The 18,601-nt window shown below is 48.1% G+C and overlaps 1 protein-coding gene across 1 annotated transcript in view; it reads left to right on the top strand.

The window, feature by feature from the left end:
- The first annotated feature begins 9,730 nt into the window (after positions 1-9,730).
- The window catches only part of GRIPAP1 (GRIP1 associated protein 1), a 28,883-nt gene continuing 20,012 nt past the window's right edge, over positions 9,731-18,601 (top strand). Inside the window, exons 1-5 of the mRNA XM_050775580.1 lie at positions 9,731-9,835; positions 12,739-12,805; positions 12,944-13,005; positions 14,069-14,095; positions 14,896-15,003. Of these exons, the coding sequence (XP_050631537.1) occupies positions 9,794-9,835; positions 12,739-12,805; positions 12,944-13,005; positions 14,069-14,095; positions 14,896-15,003 (306 nt within the window). The 5' untranslated portion in view covers positions 9,731-9,793. The remainder of the gene's footprint in view (positions 9,836-12,738; positions 12,806-12,943; positions 13,006-14,068; positions 14,096-14,895; positions 15,004-18,601) is intronic.

Below are 18,601 nucleotides of genomic sequence, written 5' to 3'. Positions count from 1 at the left end.
GTCTCTGAAAAAAAAAAAAAAAAAATCTGTAAGGAAATATTGTACTCTGGTAAGTAGATTTGCTTTTGTAGTGGTATGGGTTAGGCAATTCTGAAAATTCCTTTGTGTAATCTAGGCTTGAGGAAATAAGTAATTAGGAATAATAGGAGTTAGATTACTTTTTTTTTTTTTTTTTTGAGACGGAGTCTTGCTCTGTCGCCCAGGCTGGAGTGCAGTGGCGCAATCTCGGCTCACTGCAAGCTCCGCCTCCCGGGTTCACGCCATTCTCCTGCCTCAGCCTCCCGAGTAGCTGGGACTACAGGCGCCCGCCCCTGCGCCCGGCTAATTTTTTCTATTTTTAGTAGAGACGGGGTTTCACCATGGTCTCGATCTCCTGACCTTGTGATCCGCCCACCTCGGCCTCCCAAAGTGCTGGGATTACAGGCGTGAGCCACCACGCCCGGCCAGGAGTTAGATTACTTACTAAAAGAGTGACAAATATGGATGGGGAAAACAAAAGTTTACCCTGAAGTGTTGAATTGGAATTGGAGGTATCAGGATGATCTCATGGTTTTATATATAGACAGAGAAAGAGAGTTATGTTATGAGGAGAACCAGTGTGTGTGTCTGTGTGTGTGTCCCACGTCTGTTCACTGAGAGGGCCTAAAAACAGGTATGTCTCTAGCAATGAGCAATAAACACATCTAGGGTACAGATTTGGTTTCATTTTCATTTTTCTATTTTTCTTTTTTTTGTTTCTTTTTTTTTTTTCTTTTGAGATGACGTCTCCCTCTGTTACCCAGGCTGGAGTGCAGTGGTGTGATCTCAGCTCTCTGCGACGTCTGTCCCCCAGATTCAAGCAATTCTTGTGCCTCAGCCTCCTGAGCAGCTGGGACTACAGGCGCGCGCCACCATGCCCGACTAATTTTTGTATTTTTAGTAGAGAGAGGGTTTCACCATGTTGCCCTGGCTGGTCTCAAAATCCTGGTCTCAAGTGATCCACCCACTTCGGCCTCCCAAAGTGTTGGGATTACAGCCATGAGCCACCGCACCCAGCCGGTTTTTCCATTTTAAATTTTGTCTTGAAATAATTTCGGATTAATAGAATAGCTGAAGCTGGCCCAGTGGCTCATGCCTGTAATCCTAGCACTTTGGGAGGCTGAGGCAGGCTGACTGCTTGAGCTCAGGGGTTCGAGACCAGCCTGGGCAACATGGCAAAAACCCATCTCTACAAAACATACAAAAATTAGTTGGGCGTGGTGGTAGATGCCTGTGGTCCCAGCTACTCAGGAGGCTGAGGTGGGAGGATCACTTGAGCCCAGAAGGTCGAGGCTGTAGTGAGCCGTGTTCGTGCCACTGCACTCTAGCCTGGGAGACAGAGTCGAGACCAAAAAAAAAAAAAAAAAAGGCTGAAAGCTGGACGCGGTGGCTCATGCTTGTCATCCCAGCACTTGGGAGACCAAGGCAGGTGGATCACCTGAGGTCGGGAGTTCACGACCAGCCTGGCCAACATGGCAAAACCTCATCTCTACTAAAAATAAAAATAAAATAAAAAAAATAGCCGGGCTTGGTGGCAGGACCTATAATTCCAACTACTAGGGAGGTTGAGGCAGGAGAATCACTTGAACCTGGGAGGTGTAGGTTGCAGTGAGCGGAGATCACGCTATTTCACTCCATCCTGGGCGACAAGAGCAAAACTCCATCCAGGCCGGGCGCGGTGGCTCAAGCCTGTAATCCCAGCACTTTGGGAGGCCGAGACGGGCGGATCACGAGGTCACAAGATCAAGACCATCCTGGCTAACACGGTGAAACCCCGTCTCTACTAAAAAATACAAAAAACTAGCCGGGCGAGGTGGCGGGCGCCTGTAGTCCCAGCTACTCCGGAGGCTGAGGCAGGAGAATGGCGTGAACCCAGGAGGCGGAGCTTGCAGTGAGCTGAGATCCGGCCACTGCACTCCAGCCTGGGCGACAGAGCGAGACTCCGTCTCAAAAAAAAAAAAAAAAAAAAAAATAGCCAGGCGTGGTGGCTCATGTCTGTAATCCTGCTACTTGGGAGGCTGAGGCAGGAGAATCGTTTGAACCAGGGAGGTGGAGGTTGCAGTGAGAAGAGATTGCACCATTGCGCTCCAGCCTGGGCAACGAGAGCCAAACTCTTTCTCAAAAATAAATAAATTAATTAAAAGGCTGGGCACAGTGGATCATGCTTGTAATCTGAGCACTTTCAGAGGCTGAGGCAGGTAGATCACCTGAGGTCAGGAGTTTGAGACCAGCCTGACCAACATGGTGAAACCCTGTTTCTACTAAAAATACAAAAATTAGCCAGGCATGATGGTGCATGCCTGTAATCCCAGCTATTTGGGAGGCTGAGGCAGGAGAACTGCTTAAACCCGGGAGGCAGAGGTGGCAGTGAGCCAAGATCTTGCCACTGTACTCTGCACCGGGCAACAAGAGCAAAACTCTGTCTCAAAAAAAAAAAAAAAAGTTGGCCGGCCCTAGTGGCTCACACCTGTAATCCCAGCACCTTGGGAGGCCGAGGTAGGCAGATTGCTTGAGGTCAAGAGTTTGAGACCATTGCCTGGCCAACATGATGAAACCCCATCTCTATTTAAAATGCAATAATTAGCCCGATGTGGTGGCGCACGGCTGTAATGCCAGCTACTCGGGAGACTGATGAAGCAGAATTGTTTGCACCCAGAGGCGGAGGTTCCAGTGAGGTGAGGTTGCACCACTGCACTCCAGCCTGGGCGACAGAGCGAGCGAGACCCAGTCTCAAAAAAAAAAAAAAAAAAAAAAAAAAAGAAAAGAAAGAAAAGACACAGGTGGGATCCAGGAAATTCATGCACAGGCTGCTGCTGCTTCTTTTTTTTTTTTTTTTGAGACAGAGTCTCCCTCAGTCGCCCAGGCTGGAGTGCAGTGGCGAGATTTCGGCTCACTGCAAGCTCCGCCTCCTGGGTTCTCGCCATTCTTCTGCCTCAGCCTGCCGAGTAGCTGGGACTACAGGGGCCCACCACTACGCCTGGCTAATTTTTTTTGTATTTTTAGTAGATACGGGGTTTCACCATGTTGGCCTGGATGGTCTCGATCTCCTGACCTCGTGATCCACCCGTCTCGGCCTCCCAAAGTGCTGGGATTACAGGCGTGAGCCACCACGCCCGGCCCCATGCCCAGGCTTCTGTATGCTCTGTACCTCCCTTGAGCAAGAGGCTGAAATCCGGAGGACCAGGCAGAAGCTTCCAAGAGTCTCCCTGTGGAGTCATACAAGACTGACTTAATTTCTCCAGCAATGAGTTGTGACAACACGTGCAAAGTGTTTTCTACTGGGAAAGCTCATTAGAGACTCCGTGCCCAAAGTTTTTTAGTGGGGACTGGTCACATAGGTACTCTCTACCTAGCACATATCAGAATCCTAGACTCTGAGGGAATGCAGGTGTTCCACATAAACCACATTGTTTCTACAAACAGTTTAGGCACAATGAACCACTCCTGTTTTTTGTTTTTTGAGAGAGTCTCGCTCTGCCACCCAGGCTGGAGTACAGTGGCACAGTCTCTGCTCACTGCAACCTCCGCCTCCCGGGTTCAAGCAATTCTCCTGCCTCAGCCTCCTGAATAGCTGGGATTACAGGACACCACTACGATGCCCAGCTAATTTTCGTATTTTTAGTAGAAATGGGGTTTCACCATGTTGGTCAGGCTGGTCTCGAACCCCTGACCTCAAGTGATCCACCCGCCTCGGCCTCCCAAAGTGCTGGGATTACAGGCGTGAGCCACCACGCCCAGTCACAATGAACCACTCATATCAGTGTAGCGAACTGTTACTAGCCAAATTTCCAGATGCTAGTCAAGGGCTAACCTTGCAATCAGATCTTTCTAAGGATAATAGTCTCAGTCTCTTCTGTACAAAGACATTTAAGAGAAAGTCATTCTCCAAAGACATTTAAGAGAAAGTCATTCTCTTTTTTTTTTTTTTTTTTTTTTTTTTTGAGTCAAAGTCTTGCTCTGCCACCCAGGCTGGAGTGCAGTGTCGCGATCTTGGCTCTCTGCAACCTCCGCCTCCTGGGTTCATGCAATTCTCCTGCCTCAGCCTACCAAGTAACTGGGATTACAGGCGCCTGCCACTACACCCAGCTAATTTTTGTATTTTTGGTAGAGACAGGTTTCGCCATGTTGGCCAGGTTGGTCTCAAACTCCTGACTGCAAGTGATCTTTGTTTTTTATGACGTTGATGTCTTGATGAGTTCTTTAGTTGGGGTTTGACTAATAGCTTCTCATGATTCGATTCAGGTTATGAATTTTTGGCAGAAATACCACAGAAGTGATTTGTGTCTTTCTCAGTGCATTACATGGGAAAGTATATAATACCAATTTGTCCCTGTCCTGGTGATGTAAAGGTGACTTGGTTAAGGTAGTGTTCTCCATTCTGAAGTTACCCTAATCCTTGTTATAATTAAAAAGTAAGCCTGGGCAACATAGTGAGATCTTGTCTCTACAAAAAATTTAAAAATTAGCCCTCTGGGCCTGGTGTGGTGGCTCGCACCTGTAATTCCAGCACTTTGGGAGGCCGAGGCGGGCCGATCACCTGAGGTCAGGTGAGGGGTTCAAGATCAGCCTGACAAACATGGTGAAACCCTGTCTCTACTCAAAATAAAAAAAATTAGCTGGATGTGGTGGCAGGCGCCTGTAATCCCAGCTACTCAGGAGGTTGAGGCAGGAGAATCGCTTGAACCCACCACACCCGCCACCACGCCCGGCTAATTTTTTTTGTAAGAGACAGGGTTTCACTGTGTTAGCCAGGATGGTCTCAATCTCCTGACCTCGTGATCCGCCCGCCTTGGCCTCCCAAAGTGCTGGGATTACAGGCGTGAGCCACCACGCCCGGCCCAAATAGTTATTTGCTAATTCCATCATTCCTTGTACATTTATTAGTTGGCATTCCTCTGTGAGGAAGAGTTTTCCCTTTGCCTCCATTTATTTATTTAGATCACTTTGGACTCCTGGATTCTTTTTTAATTCAAATTCTTTCAATGTATGGTAAAACAAGATGTTCCAGGCTAATATTGTACTTTCCTTGTCCCAGCCCTGCAATCAGCTATTTCTCTAAGGGGCTGTGGTTCCTGTTAGTGGAAAATGGTAATTAAGCAAGAGAAATCAATTACAGCCAGTGTGACTGATTGGAAAACAATAAAGAAAGATATCCCTATTTTCAGATGATATGATTTTGTACCTGGTAAACCCTAGAGAATGAATGATAAAACACTCTAACAATAAAATTATTCAGTAAAATGGAAGGATATAAAATCAACGTAGAGAAATCAATGGCTTTTGTATATATCAACAATAACCAGTGAGAGGATATAAAGACGCATAGTGGCTCACACGTGTAGTCCCAGCTACTTGGGAAGTTGAAGTGGGAGGATCGCTTGAGCCCAGGAGTTCACAGCTGTAGTGTGCGATGATCACGCCTATAAATAGCCACTGCAGTCCAGCTGGGGCAACATAGTGAGATCCCGTCTCTACCAAAAAAAAAAAAAAAAAAGAGAGATAATGATAAAGGAAACCTCATTTACAATAGCATCAAAGGAAATAATGAGGAAGAAATCTAACAAGAAATGTGAAAAAAATCTGTGTGTGGAACACTTTAAAATGCATCTGTCAAAACCCATTCATCTTTATGGTACAAAAAAAGTTTGTTAATGTATGCAAAGTTAAAAAAAAAAAAAGCAACCAGGAGGTCAGGGGATCCAGTATGGAATGGAGACTGTGACAACATAATTTATATATTGCAAATGTAGGCAAGGGCCAGGCATGGTGGCTCATGCCTGTAATCCCAGCACTTTGGGAGGCCGAGGTAGACAGATCCCTTGCGGCCAGGAGTTTGAGACCAACCTGGCCAACATGGTGAAACCTGTATCTACCAAAAATGCAAAAATTAGACGGGCATGGTGGCACGTGCCCATAATCCCAGCAACTTGGGAGGCTGAGGTAGGAGAATCGCTAGAACCTGGGAGGCAGAGGTTGCAGTGAGCCAAGATCCGGCCACTGAACTCCAGAGCGAGACTCCGTCTCAAACACACACACACACACACAGTAGGCCTGGTGTGGTGCCTCACGCCTGAAATCCTAGCACTTTGGAAGGCAGATAGATGTGGGTGGATCACTTGAGCTCAGGAGTTTGAGACCAGCCTGGGCAACGTAGTAAGACTTGGTTTCTACAAAAAATTTTTTAAAAAATTAGCTGGGTATAGTAGCCTGTCCCTGTAGTCCCAGCTACTCAGGAGGCTGAGGTAGGCAGATTAGTTGACCCCAGAAGGTCGAGGCTGAAGTGAGCCGAGATTGCACCACTGCACTCCAGTCTGGATGACAGAGGGAGACCCTGTCTCGAAAAAAAAAAAAAAAAGAAAGAAAGAAAAGAAAAAGGCCGTGCATGGTCTTAGCTCACGTCTTTAATCCCAGTACTTTGGGAGGCCGAGGCGGGTGGATCACCTGAGGTCAGGAGTTCGAGACCAGGCTGGCCAACGTGGTGAAACCCCGTTTCTACTAAAAATACAAACATGGTGGTGAGTGCCTGTAATCCCAACTACTCGGGAGGCTGAGGCAGGAGAATCGCTTGAACCTGGGACGCAGAGGTTGCGGTGAGCCAAGATTGCGCCATTGCACTCCAGCCTGGGCGATGAGCAAAACTCCGTCCACCCTGGCCCAAAAATGTTGTTAATATTCCTAATATACAAAGAGGCCGGGTGCGGTTGCACACACCTATAACCCTGGCACTTTGAGAGGTGGAGGCGGGAGGATAACTTGAGGTCAGGAGTTTGAGTTCGAGACCAACCTGGCCAACATGGTGAAACCCCGTCTCTACTAAAAATACAAGAATTAGCTGGTGGGTGCCTGTAATCCCAACTACTTGGGAGGCTGAGGCAGGAGAATCTCTTGAACCCGGGAGGCAGAGATTGCAGTGAGCCAAGATTGCACCACTGCACTCCAACCTATGTGACAGAGGGAGACTCCGTCTCAAAAGAAAAATAATAATTAAATTTAAAAAATAAAATAAGAACAGATAAGAAATGGTTCTTGGTGGCATATGCCTGTAGTCCCAGCTACTTGGGGGGCTGAGGTGGGAGAATTGCTTGAGCCCAGGAAGTCAAGGCAGCAGTGAGCCCTGATTGTGCCACTACACTCCCACGTGGGCGATAGAGCAAGACCCTGTCTTAAAATAAAATAAAATAAAATAAAATAAAGTAAAATAAAATAAAATAAAATAAGTTCGGGCGCAGTGGCTCATGCCTGTAATCCCAGCACTTTGGGAGGCCGAGGCGGGTGGATCGCCTGAGGTCAGGAGTTCAAGACCAGCCTGACCAACGTGGTAAAACCCTGTCTCTACTAAAAATACAAAAATTAGTTGGGCATGGTGGCAGGCACCTGTAATCCCAGCTACTCGGGAGGCTGAAGTAGGAGAATTGCTTGAACCTGGGAGGCGGAGGGCGCAGTGAGCTGAGATCGCACCAATGCACTCCAGCCTAGGCAACAAGAGCGAAACTCTGTCTCAAAAAAATAAATAAATAAAAATAAAAAATAAAATAAAATGAACCTTAAACATATGACAAGGTGGTGAATCTCACTCATAATAAGAGAAACACAAAACTACACTTAAGAGAATGGATAAACAAATTGTGGTATAGTCATACTATGAATTTTGTTTTGTTTTGTTTTTGAGACAGAGTTTTCCCCTCTATCGCTAAGGCTGGAGTGCAGTGGCACGATCTCGGCTCACTGCACCCTCCACCTCCCGGGTTCAAGAGATTCTCATGCCTCAGCCTCCTGAGTAGCTGGGATTACAGGTGTGTACCACCACTCCTGGCTAATTTTTGTATTTTTAGTAGAGACGTGGTTTCACCATTCTGGCCGGGCTGGTCTTGAACTCCTGACCTCAGGTGATCCACCTGCCTCAGCCTCCAAAAGTGCTGGGATTACAGGCGTTAGCCATCAAGCCCGCCCGGCCCATGCTATGGAATTTTACTCATCAATAAAAAGAAAAAAAAAATGCTTATACACAAAACAACTTGGATGAATCTCAAAAGGATTATGGTGAGTGAAAGAAGCCTGACAGAAAAGGATACATCTTGTCTCATTGTATTTGCATGAAACTCTGCAACAGAAACGTAATCCAGTAACAGAAAGCCAATCATTGGTTACCTGGGGTAGGGGGTGGGGTTTGGGATAGGGTACAAAGGAATCAATGTTCCCTATCTTGCTTGTGATGGTGGTTACAAGGTTGTATACATTAGACAAAGCTCACTAAATTGTACCCTTAAAATGGGTTCATCTATATATATAGACAGATCAATCTTTCAATAAAGTTAATTAAATCAAGAAAGGAAACAAAGAGTCCTGGTTGGAAATACTTTTCTTTTTCTTTCTTTCTTTCTTTTTTTTTCTTGGAGACAGATAGTCGCTCTATCCCCCAGGCTGGAGTGTAGTCGTGCGATCTCGGCTCACCGCAACCTCCGCCTGGCGGGTTCAAGCGATTCTCGTGCCTCAGCCTTCTGAGTAGCTGGGATTACAAGCGCCCACCACCACTCCCGGCCAATTTTTGTATTTTTAGTAGAGACGGGGTTTCGCCATGTTGGCCAGGTTGGTCTCCAACACCTGACCTCAAGTGAACCGCCCGCCTTGGCTTCCAAAGTGTTGGGATTACAGGTGTGAGCCACCGCGCCAGGCCCTGGCTGGAAATATTTTTCCATACAAGGGAAATCATTAACTTCTATGAAATAAGAAGAAGGCCGGGCGCCGTGGCTCACGCCTGTAATCCCAGCACTTTGGGAGGCCGAGGCGGGCAGATCCCCTGAGGTCGGGAGTTCGAGACCAGCCCGACCAATATGGAGAAACCCCATCTCTACTAAAAAAAAAAATACAAAATTAGCTGGGCGTAGTGGCGGGCGCCTGTAATCCCAGCTACTCGGGAGGCTGAGGCAGGAGAATCGCTTGAACCCGCCAGGCGGAGGTTGCGGTGATGGGAGATCGTGCCATTGCACTCCAGCCTGGGCAACAAGAGTGAAACTCCGTCTCAAAAAAAAGAAAAAAAGAAAAAGAAAAGAAGAAGAAAAAAACTACACTGAGATACCATTTCTTACTCTCAGATCGGTGAGGGTTATAGTGCATTCTAATACCTAATTGAATGAGCCCGGTGTTTCACCACCCTGGTTTGTTTTTGTTTTTGTTTTCTTTTAATGTGGCTTTTTCGTTTGATTCACCGTCACTCTTTCCACTCCGCTATTTTTAATTTATTGGTGGCTAAGTCCTTTACCTAACGTGACGTGCAGCATCATGATAACAAAATCAGTGTCAAACCTTAAAAAAAAAAAAAAAGGCCAAAGGCTTTACAAGAGGTGGGATTCCCCTTTGGGGTCTCCCGAAGGGGGGCGGGAACAAGACCAGAGCGAAGCTTCCGCTTTCATTTCTATGGTTATTAAGTTACCCTTTCTCATTAAAGGAATAGCGCGGAAGGGTGATTTTCTGTCGGCAAAGACTTCCCTAACGACGAGTCCACCCATGAAACGGGGATGTAATAATGTCGTATCACAATGGGTGGCCTAAAAGAGCGCAAAAGCCAATCAGATGACTTACATTCTAGTAGAACGTTATATTATAGTTCACCTGACCAGTCAGTTTCGATCTCTTCTCTGCGTCTCCAAAATGCTGCCCTCCGGAATTAGGTTCTACCCCCTCCATTCCTGGCCAGTGGTTTGGTCCGACCTTAATACTGACAGGAGGCGCGAGCTGCGTCTGCGCAGAAAGCTGGCGGGGGGGTGGGGGGAGGAACATGGCGCAAGCTCTGTCTGAGGAGGAGTTTCAGCGGATGCAGGTGCCACTCGCGGTGGGAAAGACCACCCGGCTAGGCGACCGGGGGCGGGGTAGAGAGAGGTCGTGCCATCAGCTCTGAGAAGGGGTTGGTTGGGATGGACCCTGAGTTTATGGGGTGGGTCTGGAGAAGGGAAACTGAGGCTCGGAGTGGTGAGATTATTGGATTCCGAGATACTCTGCGGCTTTGAAGGTTGGACTCTGTTAGCATTGTGGGCGGGGGAGAGCGCCCTTAAGTAGGCGGTACCTTACTCAGACCTGGAGGGGATGAGACTTTTGGGCCCGTGCAGGGGACACCATCGGCGGGTGATGATAATGGGCTTTGAGGGAAGGAGATCCTGAGAAGGCGAAACCATTTTGTCTGGAGAGGAAGGAAGCGGGTGTTGGGTGGTTTGCGTCATGGTGGTAGGAGCCCTTGAGAGGGCAGAACCATTAGCGGGTGGGAGGTGGTAAGTTTTGGGGAGATACCACTGTGCCCGGGGATTGGGGAAAGACCCCAGATGTTGTCATTGTTCCTGGGAGGTGGAGATCTGTGCCATTGGTAGTTGGTAGTGCATCCTAAGAGGGGGCGGCACTGGGGTGAAGAAGGCCATGAATGGGTAATAACATTAATCCCATTAATTGGGGGGAGGACCAGAAGAGGTAAACGAGTGATACCTTGGACTACAAGGAGGGAAGATCACTGGGCTTTGGGGAGGCACTCCCACTTGATTCTTTTGGGGGGACTCTGAGATGCAATGAAAGGCCATAGCATTGCACTATGAATGGGCCCTTGTTGAGAGGGTTCCTCACTGGGGGGCTCTGAACAGGGTCCAGCATGGGGAGGGGAGGAACTCTGAGGGGGGACAGGTAATCCAATTGGTCCTTGAATGAGGGAAACCAACTGTCCCTGTGTGAGGGACACTGAGAATGGAAGGGCGAGTTGATTAACCCATGAATGGGGAATGCCACTGTCATCTGAAGGGGATTCTAAGTGAGTAAGAGTCATCCAACTGGCCTACCCAAGGCCTTGTAGAGGCTTACCCTGAAGGGCATAGGGCCATTCCCATTGGATCATGACTGGGGAGATCTTGGGAGTGGGAATACCCTTGAATGAGGAACACTGATCCCACTGGGCCATGAATGAGAGAGAACTACTGGGCTTTGTTGGGGGGCAAGTCTCAGGGGGTACAAAGGGTATTCCAATTGGACCAGGACTTGGAGAGACAGATCACTGGGTCCTGGGGAGGACAGGAGCAGGAAAGATTCTGTGAAGGCCAAGCCCTCTCACTTTGAGCAGACTACCAGAGAATAGCAAGTGGAGGCTGGTGGCGTGGGAGGGAGGGAAAAGTCCTGGTGCGGGAAGGAACCGGCCTTGCTGGGTAGAACCAGCCTCAGGGTTCTACAGGGCTGGTAGGGAGGAGGATGCTTAATTCTTTTTTTTTTTCTTTTTTTGAGACAGAGTCTGTCTCTGTTACCCAGGCTGGAGTGTGCAGTGGCACGATCTCAGCTCACTGCGACCTCCACCTCCCGGGTTCAAGCAATTCTCCTATCTCAGCTTCCCTAGTAGCTGGAATTACAGGTGCGTACCACCATGACCAGCTGATTTTTGTATTTTTAGTAGAGATGAGGTTTCACCATGTTGGCCAGGCTGGTCTTGAACTCCTGACCTCAAGTGATCTGCCCACCTCAGCCTCTGAAAGTGTTTGGATTACAGGTGCGAGCCACTGCACCTGGCACTTTCCCTTAATTCTTTTTTTTTTTTTTTGAGACGGAGTCTCGCTCTGTCGCCCAGGCTGGAGTGCAGTGGCCGGATCTCAGCTCACTGCAAGCTCCGCCTCCCGGGTTCACGCCATTCTCCTGCCTCTGCCTCCCGAGTAGCTGGGACTACAGGCGCCCGCCACCTCGCCCAGCTAGCTTTTTGTATTTTTTTAGTAGAGACGGGGTTTCACCGTGTTAGTCAGGATGGTCTCGATCTCCTGACCTCGGGATCCGCCCATCTCGGCCTCCCAAAGTGGTGGGATTACAGGCTTGAGCCACCACGCCCGGCCTCCCTTAATTCTTTTTTTTGAGACAGAGTCTCACTGTGTCACCCAAGTTGGAGTGCAGTGGTGCAATCTCGGCTCACTGCAACCTCTGCCTCCCCAGTTCAAGCAATTCTCCTGCCTCACCCTCCCGAGTAGCTGGGACTACAGGTGTGCACCACCACAGCCGGCTAATTTTTTATATTTTTAGTAGAGATGGGGTTTCACCATATTGGCCAGGCTGGTTTTGAACTCGTTACCTCGTGATCCACCCGCCTTGACCTCCCAAAGTGCTGGGATTACAGGTGTGAGCCACTGCACCTGGCCCTCCCTTAATTATTGAAGGCGGCCTGGATGTATTTTGAGAGACTTGGAGGTGGGGGGACCCTGGAAAGCCCCCTGACTCAGTGAAAGTTGGGCAGAATACTTGACCCTCTTCCCTTAGGAAAGAGGGAGGAAGACAGGCCCCTACTCCCTGCTTTCAGGGGCCCCCGGGTCTGGTCAGAAAGATGGACAACACCCCTGACAGTGTGTGTTCAGTGTGTGGAGAGGTCAGCCAGGATGAGGAGGAGGAACTTTATCCTGTGGGCACGGAGAGCCAGGGAACTCACACAAGCAAGACCCTGACTGGGGCAGTGCTCTAGGGTGGCCTGAGTGCAGCATGGATTATAGTGTGAGATGGAGGGGTGAGGCCGGCTGGGGTTATAAGTGGAGCTGGAAAAGGTGAGCCAGGGTCTGAGGGCCTGGAAGCTCACTTTAGGTGTAGCACATACAGGTCTTAAGGAGTAGCTACAGAGGAACATGGAGGGCATAAGGTCTGTGGGGCTTAGGGGCTTGGTTCCCTCATGGTAGGTGTAGGGGCGCTTTCCTGACCAAGTCTTTTCCCTTCCTGCCTCCCCCAAAGGCTCAGCTCCTGGAACTCCGGACAAACAACTACCAGCTTTCAGATGAACTACGCAAGAATGGTGTTGGTGAGCCAAGAGGGCCTTATTAGATGGGGGTGGCTTTGAGGCATGGTGTCTGAGGTTTTCCCTCAGAGGCCTGGCAGGAAGGCCTTTCAGTTTCTTGCCACCTACTGAGGCTGAGTTTCCCTGCTTTCCTGACACCAGAACTCACCAGTCTTCGACAGAAGGTCGCCTACTTGGATAAGGAGTTCAGCAAAGCTCAGAAGGTACCTCCCTCCACCCATCCATCCACCTACCCATCCACCTACCCATCCACCTACCCATCCACCCTTGCCTCTACCTATCTGACTCATTCATCCCTCCAGTGAGCACCTACAGTGAACCAGACTGAATGTTGCATGCTGTTTTCATGTAGTCATTTAAAAGATTCTCATGGAATTCTCTTTAGTTGGCTAATTTTACCTAATCCTGCTTAATTTATTGATTAATTTTAATTTACTTTTAATTCATTTCTAATTTCAGTTACTCATTCTCATTCACTGACTTTTAATTAAATATTCAAATCTATCAGTAAATCTACCTTGAATCTGCCTCCCATCCTCCACTCACACTCCTGCCTTGTGCTCCTACTTCCCATCTCTGTCCTGGTCCAGTTGGGAAAATGAGAGCAAACCCACCTCTCAGATCCTCTAAAGATGAGATAGAATATAACCTAATGTGGCCCCTCAAGACATTCAAGATTCTCCTTTGTTACTGCTCTGTCCCCATATCTAGCCATACCTAGCACAATGTTGATACATAATATGTGCTCAATAAATATTTGTTGGATGAATGAATACAGTATGCAGAAAATCCGGCAGTCAGGAAGTTGCACTGCTCTTTGGTAGGATGCTGATTCCCCTAAGCTGGCAATGCTCTTGGCTGCCCAGCAGGGGAGCGACAGTTTCCACACTGCGTGAGAGGGACAACGGAGACATGTATGGACAGATGTAGCAATGAAGCCACAATTTCTGAGCCTGGAGATCCAGCCCGTAAATGGTTAAATACCAGGGCACCTCCCTACCTCCCCCACCCCCCACCAGCCTCCAGAGTTTCCAAGAAAGGATTATTTGTGTGTGCTGGGGCCCCAGGGCAAGATTTGCATTCATTCACTCACTCACGCCTTTGGGCTCCAAATTGTCACACATGTTCTGTGGTTGAAGATGCTCCCATCCCGCAACCCCCATCATCATTGTCCTCCCAAAACGCTTGGCACAGTTGTCTCCATATCCTAGTAAGGCAGTCCATCTCTGTTCACTTTAGCTCTCTTCCCACCCACCCCCACTTTAGGCACTGAGCAAGAGCAAGAAAGCTCAGGTAAGGGGATCTCTTGTGGGTGAGTGTGACTGGGAGACTGTCTTGGTGGGCTATTTCTGTATGCTGAGATTTCCTTGTACTGGCCTTTCTTTCTCTGTGTGCCCTTATGTCTGCTACTACCTCACTGCCATGTGTTGCTGTATCTGTCCTTGTTTCCCTATTTGTCTCTAACTCTGTGTCTCTTTCCTTCTCTCTCTTTCTATCCTCTTCCCTGAGTCTCTTTCTGTCTCTGTCTCTGTCTTCCTGTTCCTGTCTCTTTGACTCATTTCTCTTCCCAATCTTCTCTTTGTCTCTCCCCCTCTTGTTCCTGTCTCTGTGATTTCTTTTTTTCTGCTTTCTCTCTCTGACTCTTTGTTTCTTCCCCACCTTTCCTCTCTCTTCCTAACTCGTTTCTTTTCCTGACCCTTCCTTCTCTTTTCCCTGTTCTGTTCTCTCCCTGTTGATTTCTGTTTGTTCCTCTCTCCATCTTTTTCACTCTCTCCCTCCCAATCCCTCTCCCCTTTTCTATCTCTCCCCCTTTCCCCATCTCTACCTCCTCTCTCCCCCATCATTATCTTCCTGTCTTTTCTTCTGCTGTCTTCCTCCCTGTATTCCCTTCTCTTTACCTTCCCATGTCTTTATCTCCCTTTCCCTGTCTCTCATTTTATCCCTCCCTATTTCTCTTTCTCCTGTATCACCTCATTCTCTGTACCCTATGTCCTCTCCCACCCATGTCATTTTCTCCCTCTCTCTGTTTCTTTGCCCTACCTCCCTATCCTTCCTGCCCTTGCTGGAGTCCTGGCCCTTGTCTGCCACTGCAGGAAGTCGAGGTATTGCTGAGTGAAAATGAGATGCTGCAGGCAAAGCTGCACAGCCAGGAAGAGGACTTCCGTTTGCAGAACAGCACGCTAATGGCCGAGTTCAGCAAGGTGCTGGTGCCTGGGATAGTCAAAGGGGAAATGAGGGGTAGGGGCCATCTTAGCTGAAACCTAACAGCAGCAGAGAGTGATTGGATAGGGTCTGGCCCTGGAGCACTGTCCGTGGTGCTGAAACAGGTCCTGGATTGCTGCTGGGGGGCAGTAATTTGACAGATGGGGCCACTAACTCTGCTGGGATTAGAAAGCTTTGAGCCCTGAGGTCAGCTGGTTCCTGGCCAAGTCACTCCTTTTATTTGAGCTTCAAGTCTCCATGTGTATAATGTTGGGTTGATGCTATGGTGCTCCAAGGTATTGGGGGGTTTTAGGCAGAGTTCTTATGCTTAATATAGGATGGAAAAGTGTTTGGGCTTCTTCCCTTTTCTTTCTTCTCTTCATCTGACATGAGCCTGGGGTTCTACCTCTTCCAGATAATTCATCCTGGAGCTACTAATTCTATCTCTCCATTGATTTTAGTGTCCTGTCTGTTTCTAAATCTACTGGGCAGTTGGAGACATTGTCTTTTGTTCCCTCATCTATCTTCTGTATCCACAGTTAATAATTGTCTATGTTTTTAGTGTGTTTTAAGGAAAAAAGTCTCATGGCAGCAAATTTTTTTGAGATGGTGTTTCACTCTTGTTGTCCAGGCTGGAGTGCAATGGCGAGGTCTCAGCTCACTGCAACCTTTGCCTCCTGGGTTCAAGCAATTCTCCTGCCTCAGCCTCCTGAGTAGCTGGGATTACAGGCATACGCCACCATGCCTGGCTAATTTTGTATTTTTAGTAGAGATGGGGTTTCTCCATGTTGGTCAGGCTGGTCTTGAACCCCCAACCTCAAGTGATCCACCCACCTTGGCCTCCCAAAGTGCTGGGATTAAAGGCATGAGCCACCGTGCCTGGCCCAAAAATGGTATTTCTAAGGCTCCATCTGAGAATATAGTGCCTGTGACCTTAAAAAAACAAAACTGAAAATAACCTTTAAGCAGATACAATACCAGGAGAGGCAGTTGAGCAAGTAGTAGTTACCAGCAGGGACTCTGTAACCAGAAGGCCTAGATTAAAATCTTGGCTCTACCTTTTACTAACTGTAACCTTGAGGAAGTTACTTAACTTGCCTGGTTCTTGGTTCCCAAATGTTTAAAATGGAAGTCATGATAATAACAGTACCTGCCTCCTCACAGGGCTTTTGTGAGGATTAAATGAATAAATGTATGTAAATCACTTAGAACAGAGCCTTGCACATAGTATCAGCTATGGAAGCATTAGCTATAATATTATCCTTCTATTAACTCATCTTCCCTCTAAAATATTTGACTTTTTAACAGTTTTGTGGCCGGGCATGGTGGCTCACGCCTGTAATCCCAGCACTTTGGGAGGCCAAGGTGGGCGGATCATGAGGTCAGGAGATTGAGACCATCCTGGCTAACATGGTAAAACCCCGTCTCTACTAAAAATACAAAAAATTAGCTGGGTGTGGTGGCATGCGCCTGTAGTCCCAGCTACTCAGGAGGCTGAGGCAGGAGAATCGCTTGAACGCGGGAGGTGGAGGTTGTAGTGAGCCAAGATTGCACCACTGCACTCCAGCCTGGGCAACAGAGCAAGACTCTGTCTCAATAAAAAAAAAAAATGTTTTATATCCACCCTGTGGCCCTGCTTTGCCTTAGTCTCTACCACCTCTCATCTGCTGTTTCTACAGCCGCCTCCCTGGTGTCTTCACTTCTAGTTTCTTCTACTTAGTTCACACCACAGAGGCTGTTCTGACCTGCAGATCTTACGACATCACTCCTTTACATAATACATTCCAGTGCCCCCGGTCCTGTCCCTAGTTCAGAGCCCCTGGTATTCACATAACTGCTGGCTTCACCGACTGACTCCTCACTGCTTCCTGCCTCCAGCCTCCATGGTATCATGATTCTTGCAGAGTGAGGCAAGGGCAGACATTCTTCCATAAATCCAGCTTGTTTCCCGGCATCTGCCCTGGTCCAGCACTGGGCCAGTTGCAGAGACTTCCTGCATAGTCCCTTTCCTCCTCCAATTCCTCCCAGGAACTGGAAGTGCTCACAGAGAGAGCTACGTTAAACCTGCCACTACCCCTTATTCACCAAGACATTTCAGCTCAATTGTTCCTTCAACAAATAGTTACTGAGTACCCACCACATGCTCTATGTTCTGGAAATACAGTTGTAAGCAGCACAGAATGATCTTCACTCTTAGCTTACCTTCTGGGGGTGGGATGGGAGAAAGATGATAACAGTAAACAAATAATGCTAGTAGTGATAGCTGACATTTATATGGTGCTTACTTTGTGCCAAGTCCTGTTTGAAGTACTCTACATTATTCACTCATTTAATCTTTGAAATAAGCCTATGAGATATTAGTATCCCTATTTGACAGATGAGGAAAACTGAGTTCCAGGGAGATTAAGTAATTTGTCACACAGCTAGTAAAAGGCAGAGTAGAAATTCACATTCAAGCAGTCTGGTTTCAGAATCTGTGCTTGTTACAAAAGAAAATTGTGATTAGTACTAGGTAAGAAAGAAATGAACAGTGCTGTGACAGAGAGTACTGGAATTTTCTCTGTTGAGGGATACCACTTTAAAGGTGACATCTGAGCAGAGCACTGAAGGATGCAAAGAAGCTAGTTATGTGAATAACTGGATGAAAGGATTGGTGTTCTGGGTAGAAAATATTGCAGGCAGGCTCGGTGCGGTGGCTCACGCCTGTAATCCCAGCACTTTGGGAGGCCGAGGTGGGTGGATCACCTGAGGTCAGGAGTTCGAGACCAGCCTGGCCAACATGGCAAAACCCCATCTCTACTAAGAATACAAAAATTAGCCGGGCATGGTGGCACATGCCTGTAGTCCCAGCTACTCAGGAGGCTGAGGCGGGAGAATCGCTTGAACCTGGATGGCAGAGGTTGCAGTGAGCTGAAATCATGCTACTGTACTCCAGCCTAGGTGACAGAGCGAGACTCCATCTCAAAAAAAAAAAAAAAAAAAAAAGAAAAAGAAAATATTGCAGGCAATAAAATAAAAATTCTCTGTAGGCCTCGATATTCTCATATGAAAATGGGGACAAGGGGCAGGGCGCAGTGGCTCACGCCTGTAATCCCAGCTCTTTGGGAGACCGAGGCAGGCGGATCACAAGGTCAGGAGATCGAGACCATCCTGGCTAATACGGTGAAACCCCATCTCTACTAAAAATACAAAAAATGAGCCGAGCGTGGTGGCAGGCGCCTGTAGTCCCAGCTACTCGGGAGGCTGAGGCAGGAGAATAGGGTGCACCTGGGGGGCGGAGCTTGCAGTGAGCCGAGATCGTGTCACTGCACTCCAGCCTGGGCGACAGAGCGAGACTCCATCTCAAAAAAAAAGAAAATGGGGACAAGGGATTTTCTCAGGACTGCTTTGAGAAGTGTACTTTAGCCAGGAATTGGGCAGAGGTCTGGCTTAGTTTTATTGGCATTGTATACGTCTCCAAGACTAACGGCTGGCAATGCAGGAGCTGTCATCAGTGTTGGCCCTGGAAATGACCTGCAAGCTCTTTGTGGTGCTTAGGATGAGAGGGAGCTAACTCTGGGCCCAGGATCCAGCCCTCCACAGAAGAGGGGTGGCAGT

The sequence above is a fragment of the Macaca thibetana genome, chromosome X (assembly GCF_024542745.1).
Source record: "Macaca thibetana thibetana isolate TM-01 chromosome X, ASM2454274v1, whole genome shotgun sequence".
In the NCBI taxonomy this organism is placed as follows: domain Eukaryota; kingdom Metazoa; phylum Chordata; class Mammalia; order Primates; family Cercopithecidae; genus Macaca; species Macaca thibetana.
Note: the sequence above shows the minus strand (reverse complement) of the source record. Positions and strands in the feature narration are given on the sequence as shown.